The sequence below is a fragment of the Pristiophorus japonicus genome, chromosome X (assembly GCF_044704955.1).
Source record: "Pristiophorus japonicus isolate sPriJap1 chromosome X, sPriJap1.hap1, whole genome shotgun sequence".
In the NCBI taxonomy this organism is placed as follows: Eukaryota; Metazoa; Chordata; class Chondrichthyes; family Pristiophoridae; genus Pristiophorus; species Pristiophorus japonicus.
The window spans coordinates 19,176,260-19,189,410 of NC_092010.1; the positions used below are offsets into that span (position 1 = coordinate 19,176,260).

The 13,151-nt window shown below is 46.3% G+C and overlaps 1 protein-coding gene across 1 annotated transcript in view; it reads left to right on the plus strand.

Moving 5' to 3' along the window:
- Window positions 1-13,151, plus strand: part of gli1 (GLI family zinc finger 1) — a 39,834-nt gene that overhangs the window by 13,798 nt on the left and 12,885 nt on the right. The window contains exons 5-6 of the mRNA XM_070869288.1: window positions 189-296; window positions 1,711-1,851. Of these exons, the coding sequence (XP_070725389.1) occupies window positions 189-296; window positions 1,711-1,851 (249 nt within the window). The remainder of the gene's footprint in view (window positions 1-188; window positions 297-1,710; window positions 1,852-13,151) is intronic.

Genomic DNA, 13,151 nt, shown 5'->3' on the forward strand with positions numbered 1-13,151 from the left:
TTGGGACGTCCTGAGGTTGTGAAAGGCGCTATATAAATGCAAGACTTTCTTTTCTTTTTATAGATGTATGTTACCTTGATGTGTGACACTTTGGAAGGTATGATATGACGGTCACATGCCAGACTGAATACTATTCATTTATAGATCGAACCCTGGTTCTAACATTTCATTTCAATTGTTGAATACAGATGAAAGCACAGTCATCAATCAGCAGCACATTGGATCCACTCAGTGGCAAATGTCTGGAGGAGAGATCAGAGGGAGATGTGTCCAGCCCGGCCTCTACGGGCACACAGGTAAATGACTACCCTTTCTCTCATTTCCTCCATCCTCTTCTGAGGGTGCTCACTTATGTTGGGGTGGGGTTTGAAGGATTCTGGCCGTCACCCAATGCTTCATTCAAGAGGCCATTCTTCATATCTGAGCCAAAACAGTGCGTGTTCCCAGGCTCTGCTAGAAAGAAAGACTTGGATTTATATAGCACTTTCCATGACCACCAGACGTCCCAAAGCGCTTTACAGCCAATGAAGTACTTTTGGAGTGTAGTCACTGTTGTAATGTAGGAAACGCGGCAGCCAATTTGCGTACAGCAAGCTCCCACACACAGCAATGTGATAATGACCAGATCATCTGTTTTTGTGATGTTGATTGAGGGATAAATATTGGCCAGGATACCGGGGATAACTCCCCTGCTCTTCCTCGAAATAGTGCCGTGGGATCTTTTACATGCACTTGAGAGAGCAGACGGGGCCTCGGTTTAACGTCTCATCCAAACGGCACCTCCGACAGTGCAGCACTCCCTCAGTACTGCACTGTGATACCCTGGATGAACGTCACAGCCAAACTTGGTCATGTCCAGGCCTGACATCCACACAAGTGCACCGCCCAATAGGGGGCAACAGATCAACAACCAGGGGTGGGAACTCTGGCTGGGTTTCTTAACCCCACCCAAAGACACTCGTGAATTGGAGCGTCTCCACTTCTAGCCTTCAGGCCGGTACAGGGGGTGTGACAGCTGATGGTGCTGGGAGTCCTGTTGGGAGGGGAAGAAGGTGAAACTTCCAGTGGTAGCTAAGGATCCTGATGTGGTAGAGGAGTTTCAAAATCTGGTCGGGCTTGGGGTGCAATAACTAGTGGGAATTGAGGGGTGCAGCTGGCGTTGGGGTGTCAGGGTCCTGAGTGGTGCCTTTAGAAAGCAGTATTTACTACTTAAGTACAACAGCGCCTTAATAGGCCCACTCACCTGCCTAAAAGTTAAGGGTAGCCCACCAGCCTGCGGCCTTGAAGGTTTTCTGCCTCAGTCACCGGAAAATATGGCCTGAGGCCTTTGGTGGCTCCCTTCCCCGCCCCAGTATGGCACCCACCACCTCCAACCCTAAAGAACAGAAGAAAAGAGGGAGAGAACGAGAAGAGAAGAAGAGAATGAGAGAGTAGAAGAGAGAGAGAGAAGAATAAAAGGGGAGAGAAGCAGAAGAGGAAAGAGACAGAAAAGGAGAAGAGTGAGAGAGAAGAAGAGGAGAACGAGGGAAACAGAAGAAATGAAAAGCAAATAGAGGAACAGAAGAGGATAGAAAGCGACAAAGAGAGAGAACCAGAAACACAGAGACAAGAAAGAGATGTAAGAGAGAGCGTGTCCTTGGAATTACCATGGATACCACTATGGGAGGTGACCTAGTACATATACACTCATTCAGCAATCATTTGTAACAGGATCATTTGTTGGGAATGCTGGATGGACGAGATGACGGAGATAAAGATGATGGGAAGCTTGAGCCAGAGTGCATCTATGAGACTAACTGTCACTGGGAAGGATGCAGTAAAGAGTTTGATACTCAAGATCAACTTGTGCACGTGAGTAACTATGTAAATGTATTGTGACAAATGGAAGTTCAATCTGAAAGACGGCCCCTCCGATAGTGCAGCGCTGCCTCAGTACTGCCCCTCCGATAGTGCAGCGCTGCCTCAGTACTGCCCCTCCGACAGTGCAGCACTCCCTCAGTACCGCTCCTCCGACAGTGCGGCACTCCCTCAGTACTGCCCCTCCGACAGTGCAGCACTCCCTCAGTACTGCCCCTCCGACAGTACAGCGCTGCCTCAGTACTGCCCCTCCAACAATGCAGCGCTCCCTCAGTACTGCCCCTCCGACAGTACAGCGCTGCCTCAGTACTGCCCCTCTAAAAATGCAGCGCTCCCTCAGTACTGCCCCTCCGACAATGCAGCACTCGCTCAGTACTGCCCCTCCGACAGTGCGGTGCTCCCTCAGTACTGCCCCTCAGTGCAGCGCTGCCTCAGTACTGTCCCTCCGACAGTGCAGCACTCCCTCAGTACTGCCCCTCCGACAGTGCAGTGCTCCCTCAGTACTGCCTCTCCGACAGTGCAGCGCTCCCTCAGTACCGCCCCTCCGACAGTGCGGCACTCCCTCAGTACTGCCTCTCCGACAATGCAGCGCTCCCTCAGTACTGCCCCTCCGACAGTGCGGCGCTCCCTCAGTACTGCCCCTCAGTGCAGCGCTGCCTCAGTACTGCCCCTCCGACAATGCAGCATTCCCTCAGTACCACCCCTCCAACAGTGCAGCGCTCCCTCAGTACTTCCCCTCTGACAGTGCAGCACTCTCTCAGTACTGTCCCTCTGACAGTGCAGCGCTCCCTCAGTACTGCCCCTCTGACAGTGCGGCACTCCCTCAGTACTGCCCCTCAGTACTGCACTGGGGAGTGTCAGCCTAGATTTTGTGCACAAGTCAAGGCTGACACCTTGCCAATTCTAGTGCAAATGCTGATCCAGGTTAATTATAACTGAAATAAGTGAATAGTTGCCATCCTTTGTTATTCTTGTATTGAGAAGGGGTAGGTAAAGTTGTCTAAACCACTGCAACCTACTGCATTGCTTTGCTGCTGCTGATCTGTTACTTTTAATCAGCCTGTTCTGTAGGATGTAACATAACCCACAGTATGATTCAGTGCTTGTTCTACCACTTTACGAAGTCTAGGAGATCATGAAAGAGCTCATGACTTATACAGTAAACTAAATACCGTGCTCTTTCCAACCCCAGGGCTTACTACATTACCAGATATCGGGTGTATAAAGGTAGACTCCAGCCCATAGGTAGCATGGGCTCCCTTAAAGGTCTTTGGCATTGAGCAGCAGGGCAATATTGGAATAAAAACTCCAAAACAGAACATATGTAACAGTTTATCCAATGACAGTCCTGAAAATTCTGTAAATATTTGACCTATTTTGTAACATTATCAAAGTTAATGCAAGTCAGATGGAGTTAGTTTACAGAATAGTTTCAAATAAATATGAAACTCATCATGCAATTGCCAGAAGAGTAACACAGTTCCCATCACTTAAGAACATAAGAATTAGGAGTAGGAGTAGGCCATTCGGCCCCTCGAGCCTGCTCCACCCTTCAATAAGATCAACTCCACTTCCCCGCCTGATCCCCTTATCCCTTGATTCCCTTAGTGCCTAAAAACCTGTCGATCTCAGCCTTGAATATACTCAAAGACTGAGCCTCCACAGCCCTCTGGGGCAGAGAATTCCAAAGATTCACCATCCTCTCAGTGAAGAAATTTCTCCTCCTCTCAGTCCTAAATGGCCGACCCCTTATTCTGAGACTGTGACCCCTGGTTCTAGACTCCCCAGCCAGAGGAAACATCCTCCCTGCATCTACCCTGTCAAGCCCCTTAAGAATGTTATATGTTTTCAATGAGATCACCTCTCATTCTTCTAAGCTCTAGGGGGAATATAGACATTGTCTGCTCAATCTCTCCTCATAGGACAATCCCTTCATCCCAGGATCGGTATAGTGAACCTTCGTTGCAGTCCCTTTAGGGCACGTATATCCTTCCTTAGGTAAGGAGAGCAAAACTGCACACAACTAAGCCACGTCACTCAGTAGGGCGTCCTAGTGATAGTGATATATTTGTGGACATCCCTAATCTAGCAAGTTGCTCTCTGGATCAGCTGGACGTGGATCGATGTGGACAGTCCCACTTCTCCCCTCTCCTCTGTCCTCCATTGGGAGCCTTCCCAAGGGCTGTGCTTCGAAACACAGCAGCATCCGGTGGGAAATCGAAGCTGTGCGCCACCGCTTTGATGTGCTAATATGCAGCATCACCAACACCACACTGCAATAGAGATCTTTACCTCGGATCAGTGTCCAGACAATGTTCACTGAATGACTGCATACAGGGAACATTTTGCTCATTGTCGCTACCCTGGTGAGGCACTGAATGAGAGACTAGATTCGGGAGCAAAGAATGCCTCTTGGCAGGAAACTGGGCAATGGATGACAGAGTCCATTGGGCAGGCTGGGTAGGCTGTGGAGCAGGTTGCTGGGTGAGAAGTACGTTGCTAGGCTAGTCTATCAACAATGTAATGGAAAGGTCTGAAGTGCGGAGGAAAACTCATTAAAATATCCACCCCAAAATAGGAGGCTTGCACTGCATCTACTCTGACATCACTTCCTGGAGGCCATATTGCTCACCAGTAAGTCACTATGCAAGAAAGAAAGTTGTACTTTAACCGATCCCATTGAGGATTCTAGTTTGTCCATCGGAATTGGTCAGGTCCATTTTGCTTGGTGCTTATAACTCTTTGGGGGAGAAATTGGTCTTCTTTGTGTGCAGAGGGACCTGGGGGTCCTTGTGCATGAATCCCAAAAAGTTAGTTTGCAGGTGCAGCAGGTAATCAGGAAGGCGAATGGAATGTTGGCCTTCATTGCGAGAGGGATGGAGTACAAAAGCAGGGAGGTCCTGCTGCAACTGTATAGGGTATTGGTAAGGCCGCACCTGGAGTACTGCGTGCAGTTTTGGTCATCTTACTTAAGGAAGGATATACAAGCTTTGGAGGGGGTACAGAGACGATTCACTAGGCTGATTCCGGAGATGAGGGGGTTACCTTATGATGATAGATTGAGTAGACTGGGTCTTTACTCATTGGAGTTCAGAAGGATGAGGGGTGATCTTATAGAAACATTTAAAATAATGAAAGGGATAGACAAGATAGAGGCAGAGAGGTTGTTTCCACTGGTCGGGGAGACTTGAACTAGGGGGCACAGCCTCAAAATACGGGGGAGCCAATTTAAAACCGAGTTGAGAAGGAATTTCTTCTCCCAGAGGGTTGTGAATCTGTGGAATTCTCTGCCCAAGGAAGCAGTTGAGGCTAGCTCATTGAATGTATTCAAATCACAGATAGATAGATTTTTAACCAATAAGGGAATTAAGGGTAATGGGGAGCGGGCGGGTAAGTGGAGCTGAGTCCACGGCCAGATCAGCCATGATCTTGTTGAATGGCGGAGCAGGCTCGAGGAGTCAATTGGCCTACTTCTGCTCCTATTTCTTATGTTCTTATATTCTTATGCAGTCTACATGCATTTCAGCAAGGCCTTTGACAAGGTCCCACGTGGCAGATTGGTCACGAAAGTAAAAGCGCAAGGGATCAAGGGTAAAGTGGCAAGTAGGATCCAAATTGGCTCAGAGACAGGAAGCAAAGGGTAATGGTTGATGGGTGTTTTTGTGACTGGAAGGCTGTTTCCAGTGGGGTTCTGCAGGGCTCAATGCTAGGTACCCTGCTTTTGTGGTACACATCAATAATTTAGACTTCAATGTAGGGGGCATGATTAAGAAGTTTGCAGATTATACAAAAATTGGCTGAGTGGTTGATAATGAAGAAGAAAGCTGTAGACTGCAGGAAGATATCAATGAACTGGTCAGGTGGGCAGAACAGTGGCAAATGTAATTCAATCCGGAGAAGTGTGAGGTAATGCATTTGGGGAGGGCTAACAAGGCAATGGAATACACATTAAATGGTAGGACACTGAGAAGTGTAGAGGAACAGAGGGACCAAGTTTGCTGATGATATAAAGATGGGAGGAAAAGCAATGTGGGAGGAGGACACATATACTCTGCAAAAGGACATAGACAGGCTAAGTGTGTGGGCAAAAATTTGGCAGATGGAGTATAATGTTGGAAATTATGAGGTCATGCACTTTGGCAGAAAAAAATCAAAGAGCAAGTTATTATTTAAATGGAGAAAGATTGCAAAGTGCCGCAGTACAGCGGGACCTGGGGGTCCTGGTGCATGAAACACAAAAGGATAGTATGCAGGTACAGCAAGTGATCTTGGCCTTTATTGCAAAGGGGATGGAGTATAAAAGCAGGGAAGTCTTGCTACAGTTATACAGGGTATTGGTGAGGCCACACCTGGAATACTGCGTGCAGTTTGGGTTTCCATATTTACGAAAGGATATACTTGCTTTGGAGGCAGTTCAGAGAAGGCTCACTAGGTTGATTCCGGAGATGAAGGGGTTGAGTTATGAGGAAAGGTTGAGTAGGTTGGGCCTCTACTCATTGCAATTCAGAAGAATGAGAGATGATCTTATCGAAACGTGTAAGGTTATGAGGGGGCTTGACAAGGTGGATGCAGAGCGAATGTTTCCACTGATGGGGGAGACTAGAACTAGGGGGCATAATCTTAGAATACAGGCCTAGTCGATCCAGTCTCTCCTCATACGTCAGTCCAGCCATCCCTGGAATCAGTCTGGTGAACCTTCGCTGCACTCCCTCAATAGCAAGAACGTCCTTCCTCAGATTAGGAGACCAAAACTGAACACAATATTCCAGGTGAGGCCTCACCAAGGCCTTGTACAAATGCAATAAGACCTCCCTGCTCCTATACTCAAATCCCCTAGCTATGAAGACCAACATGCCATTTGCCTTCTTCACCGCCTGCTGTACCTGCATGCCAACTTTCAGTGACTGACGAACCATGACACCCAGGTCTCGTTGCACCTCCCCTTTTCCTTATCTGCCGCCATTCAGATAATATTCTGCCTTTGTGTTTTTGCCACTAAAGTGGATAACCTCACATTTATCCACATTATATTGCATCTGCCATGCATTTGCCCACTCACCTAACCTGTCCAAATCACCCTGCAGCCTCTTAGCATCCTCCTCACAGCTCACACTGCCACCCAGTTTAGTGTTATCTGCAAACTTGGAGATATTACACTCAATTCCTTCATCCAAATCATTAATGTATATTGTAAAGAGCTGGGGTCCCAGCACTGAGCCCTGCAGCACCCCACTAGTCACTGCCTCCCATTCCAAAAAAGACCCATTTATCCCAACTCTCTGCTTCCTGTCTGCCAACCAGTTCTCTATCCACGTCAGTACATTACCCCCAATACCATGTGCTTTAATTTTGCACACCAATCTCTTGTGTGGGACCTTGTCAAAAGCCTTTTGAAAGTCCAAATACACCACATCCACTGGTTCTCCCTTGTCCACTCTACTAGTTACATCCTCAAAAAATTCCAGAAGATTTGTCAAGCATGATTTCGCTTTCATAAATCTATGCTGACTTGGACCGATCCGGTCACTGCTTTCCAAATGCGCTGCAATTTCATCTTAATAATTGATTCCAACATTTTCCCCACTACTGATGTCTCTCTCGCTCCTTTTTTTTAAAAGTGGTGTTACATTAGCTACCCCCAGTCCATAGGAACTGATCCAGAGTCGATAGACTGTTGGAAAATGATTACCAATGCATCCACTATTTCTAGGGCCACTTCCTTAAGTACTCTGGATGCAGACAATCAGGCCCTGGGGATTTATCAGCCTTCAATCCCATCAATTTCCCCAACACAATTTCCCACCTAATAAGGATATCCTTCAGTTCCTCCTTCTCACTAGACCCTCGGTTCCCCAGTACTTCCGGAAGGTTATTTGTGTCTTCCTTCGTGAAGACAGAACCAAAGTATTTGTTCAATTGGTCTGCCATTTCTTTGTTCCCCATTATAAATTCACCTGACTCCGACTGCAAGGGACCTACGTTTGTCTTCACTAATCTTTTTCTCTTCACATATCTATAGAACCTTTTGCAGTCAGTTTTTATGTTCCCGGCAAGCTTCCCCTTGTACTCTATTTTCCCCTTCCTAATTAAATCCTTTGTCCTCCTCTGCTGAATTCTAAATTTCTCCCAGTCCTCAGGTTTGCTGCTTTTTCTGGTCAATTTATATGCCACTTTCTTGGATCTAACACTATCCTTAATTTCCCTTGTTAGCCACGGTTGAGCCACCTTCCCTGTTTTATTTTTACTCCAGACAGGGATGTACAATTGTTGAATTTCATCCATGTGATCTATAAATGTTTGCCATTGCTTATCCACCGTCAACCCCTTAAGTATCATTTGGCAGTTTATTCGAGCCAATTCACGTCTCATACCATCGAAGTTAGCTTTCCTTAAGTTCAGGACCATAGTTTCTGAATTAATTGTGTCACTCTCCATCTTAATAAAGAATTCTACCATATTATGATCACTCTTCCCCAAGGGGCCTCGCACAACAAGATTGCTAATTAGTCCCTTCTCATTACACATCACCCAGTCTAGGATGGCCAGCTCTCTAGTTGGTTCCTTGACATATTGGTCAAGAAAACCATTCCTAATACACTCTAGGAAATCCTCCTCCACCACATTGCTACCAGTTTGGCTAGCTCAATCTATGTGTAAATTAAAGTCGCCCATGATTACTGCTGTACCTTTATTGTACACATCCCTTATTTCTTGTTTGATGCTGTCCCCAACCTCACTACTACTGTTTGGTGGTCTGTACACAACTCCCACCAGTGTTTTCTGCCCTTTGGTATTCCGTAGTTCCAGCCATACCGATTCCACATCATCCAAGCCAATGTCCTTCCTTACTATTGCATTAATTTTCTCTTTAACCAGCAACGCCACCCCGCCTCCTTTGCCCTTCTGTCTATCCTTCCTAAATGTTGAATACTCCTGGATGTTGAGTTCCCAGCCTTGGTCACCCTGGAGCCATGTCTCTGTGATGCCAATTACATCATATCCATCCCCCTGCCATATTAGTTTAACCCCTCCCCAACAGCAATAGCAAACACTCCCCCTAGGACATTGGTTCCGGTCCTGCCCAGGTGCAGACCGTCCAGTTTGTACTGGTCCCACCTCCCCAAGAACTGGTTCCAATGCGCTTCCAATGCGTTCAGGAGGCATAGGGGATACTTTGCTTTATTAGTCAAGGCATATAATATAGGAGCTGGGAGGTTATACTTGAACTATATAAAACACTAGTTAGGCCACAGCTAGAGTACTGTGTACAGTTCTGGTCACCACATTACAGGAAGGATGTGATTGCATTGGAAAGGGTACAGAGAAGATTTACGTGGATGTTGCCAGCACTGGAGAATTTTAGCTATGAGGAAAGATTGGATAGGCGAGGGATGTTTTCTTTGGAACAGAGGAGGCTGAGGGGAGACCTTATTGAGGTGTATAAAATTATGAGGGGTCTAGATAGAGTGTATAGGAAGGAGCTATTTCCCTTAGAAGAGGGGTCAACAACCAGGGAGCATAGATTTAAAGTACTTGGGGGAGATTTAGAGGGGATTTGAGGGGAAATTTCTTCACCCAGAGGGTGGTGGGGGTCTGGAACTCACTGCCTGAAAGGGTGGTAGAGGCAGAACCCCTTACCACATTTAAAAAGTACTTGGATGTGCACTTAAGGGAAATTAAGGATAATGTTAAAGCCAAGGAAGAGGCATATAAATTGGCTAGAAAAAGCAACAAACTTGAGAACTGGGAGAAATTTAGAATTCAACAGAGGAGGACTAAGGGTTTAATTAAGAGGGGGAAAATAGAGTACAAGAGGAAGCTTGCAGGGAACATAAAAACTGACTGCAAAAGCTTCTATAAATATGTGAAGAGAAAAAGATTAGTGAAGGCAAACGTAGGTCCCTTGCAGTCGGATTCAGGCGAATTTATAATGGGGAACAAAGAACTGGCAGACCAATTGAACAAATACTTCGATTCTGTCTTCACGAAGGAAGACACAAATAACCTTCTGAATGTACTCGGGGACAGTGGGTCTAGTGAGAAGGAGGAACTGAAGGATATCCTTATTAGGCGGGAAATTGTGTTGGGGAAATTGATGGGATTGAAGGCTGATAAATCCCCGGGGCCTGATTGTCTGCATCCCAGAGTACTTAAGGAAGTGGCCCTAGAAATAGTGGATGCATTGGTTATCATTTTCCAACAGTCTATCGACTCTGGATCAGTTCCTATGGACTGGAGGGTAGCTAATGTAACACCACTTTTTAAAAAAGGAGGGAGAGAGAAAACGGGTAATTATAGACCGGTTAGCCTGACATCAGTAGTGGGGAAAATGTTGGAATCAATCATTATGGATGAAATTGCAGCGCATTTGGAAAGCAGTGACAGGATCGGACCAAGTCAGCATGGATTTATGAAAGGAAAATCATGCTTGACGAATCTTCTGGAATTTTTTGAGTATGTAACTAGCAGAGTGGACAAGGGAGAACCAGTGGATGTGGTGTATTTGGACTTTCAAAAGGTTTTTGACAAGGTCCCACACAAGAGATTGGTGTGCAAAATCAAAGTGCATGGTATTGGGGATAATGTACGGATGTGGATAGAGAACTGGTTGGCAGACAGGAAGCAGAGAGTCGGGATAAACGGGTCCTTTTCAGAATGGCAGGCAGTGACTAGTGGAGTGCCACAGGGCTCAGTGCTGGGACCCCAGCTCTTTACAATATACATTAATGATTTAGATGAAGGAATTGAGTGTAATATCTCCAAGTTTGCGGATGACACTAAACTGGGTGGCGGTGTGAGCTGTGAGGAGGACGCTAATAGGCTGCAGGGTGACTTGGACAGGTTAGGTGAGTGGGCAAATGCATGGCAGATGCAGTATAATGTGGATAAATGTGAGGATATACATTTTGGGGCCAAAAACACGAAGGCAGAATATTATCTGAATGGTGGCAGATTAGGAAAAGGGGAGATGCAACAAGACCGGGGTGTCATAGTTCATCAGTCACTGAAAGTGGGCATGCAGGTACAGCAGGCGGTGGAGAAGGCAAATGGTATGTTGGCCTTCATAGCTAGGGGATTTGAGTATAGGAGCATGGAGGTCTTACTGCAGTTGTACAGGGCCTTAGTGAGGCCTCAGCTGGAATATTGTGTTCCATTTTGGTCTCCTAATCTGAGGAAAGACGTTCTTACTATTGAGGGAGTGCAGCGAAGGTTCGCCAGACTGTTTCCAGGGATGGTTGGACTGACATATGAGGAGAGACTGGATCAACTGGGCCTTTATTCACTGGAGTTTAGAAGGACGAGAGGGGATCTCATAGAATCATATAAGATTCTGACGGGACTGGTCAGATTAGATGTGGGAAGAATGTTCCCGATGTTGGGGAAGTCTAGAACCAGGGTACATAGTCTTAGGATAAGGTGTAGACTATTTAGGACTGAGATGAGGAGAAACTTCTTCACTCAGAGAATTGTTATCCTATAGAATTCCTGCCGCAGAGAGTTGTTGATGCCAGTTCATTGGATATATTCAAGAGGGAGTTAGATATGGCCCTTACGGCTAAGGGGATCAAGGGGTATGGAGAGAAATCAGGAAAGGGGTACTGAGGGAATGATCAGCCATGATCATATTGAATGGCGGTGCAGGCTCGAAGGGCTGAATGGCCTACTCCTGCACCTATTTTCTATGTTTCTATGTTTCTATGTTTCAATGTTTCTATGTATAAAGTGCCGTAACCTACAGGGCAACGGACCGAGAGCTGGAAACTGGGATTAGGCTGGATAGCTCGTGGTCGGCCGGCATGGACACGATGGGTCGAATGGCCTCCTTCCGTGTTGTAAATTTCTATGATTTGAAAGTAGATAAGTCCCAGGCTCGGATAAAATGCATCCCAGGCTATTGAGCGAAGTAAAAGCGGAAATAGCAGAGGCCTTGACCATCATTTTCCAGTCCTCTTTGGATTTGGGCATGGTGCTGGAGGACTGGAGGACTGCTAATGTGGTACCCTTGTTTAAGAAGGGAGAAAGGGATAGGTCGTGTAATTACAGGCCTGTCAGCCTAACCTCAGTGGTTGGAAAATTTGTTGGAAAAAATCCTGACAGACAGGATAAATCTACATTTGGAAAGGCAAGGATTAATTAGGGACAGTCAGCACGGATTTGTTAAGGGAAGATCATGTTTGACTAACCTGATTGAATTTTTTGAGGAGGTAACCAAGAGGATGTGCGTTCGATATAGTGTATATGGACTTTAGCAAAGCTTTTGATAAAGTCCCACATGGTAGACTGGTCACAAAGGTTAAAACCCATGGGATCCAGAGCAAAGTGGCTAGTTGGATCCAAAATTGGCTTAGAGGTAGGAAGCAAAGGGTAATGGTTGATGGATGTTTTTGTGACTGGAAGGATGTTTCCAGTGGGGTTCCACAGGGCTCAGTACCGGGTCCCTCGCTTTTTGTGGTATATATCAATGATTTAGATTTGAATATAGGGAGTATGATTAAGAAGTTTACAGATGACACTAAAATTGGCTGTGTGGTTGATAATGAAGATGAAAGTCATGGACTGCAGGAGGATATCAATCTACTGGTCAGGTGGGCAGAGCAGTGACAAATGGAATTTAATTCAGAGAAGTGTGAGGTAATGCACTTTGGGAGGGCTAATAAGGAAAGGGTATACACATTAAGCGGTAGGCCACTTAATAGTGTAGATGAACAAAGGGACCTTGAAGTGCTTGTCCACAGATCCCTGGAAGTAGCAGGCCAGTTATATAAGGTGGTTAAGAAGGCATACGGAATGCTTGCCTTTATTGGCCGAGGCATAGAATACAAGAGCAGGGAGGTTATGCTTAAATTGTATAATACTCTGGTTAGGCCACAGCTGGAGTACTGTGTGCAGTTCTGGTCGCCGTATTATAGGAAGGATGTGATTGCACTAGAGAGGACGCAGTGGAGATTTACGAGGATGCTGCTGGAATGGAGAATCTTAGCTATGAGGACAGATTGGATAGGCTGGGTTTGTTCTCATTGGAACAGAGGAGATTGAGAGGAGACCTTATTGAGGTGTACAAAATTTTGAGGGGCCTGGATATAGTGGATAGCAAGGGCCTATTTCCATTGGTGGAGGGGTGTATTACGAGGGGGCATAGTTTTAAGGTGGGTGATGGAAGGTTCAGAGGGGATTTGAGGGGAGGCTTCTTCACACAAAGGGTTGTGGGGGTCTGGAACTCACTGCCTGAAACAATTAAAAGGTGCTTGGATGGACACTTAAAGTGCCGTAGCATACAGGGTTACGGACCTAGA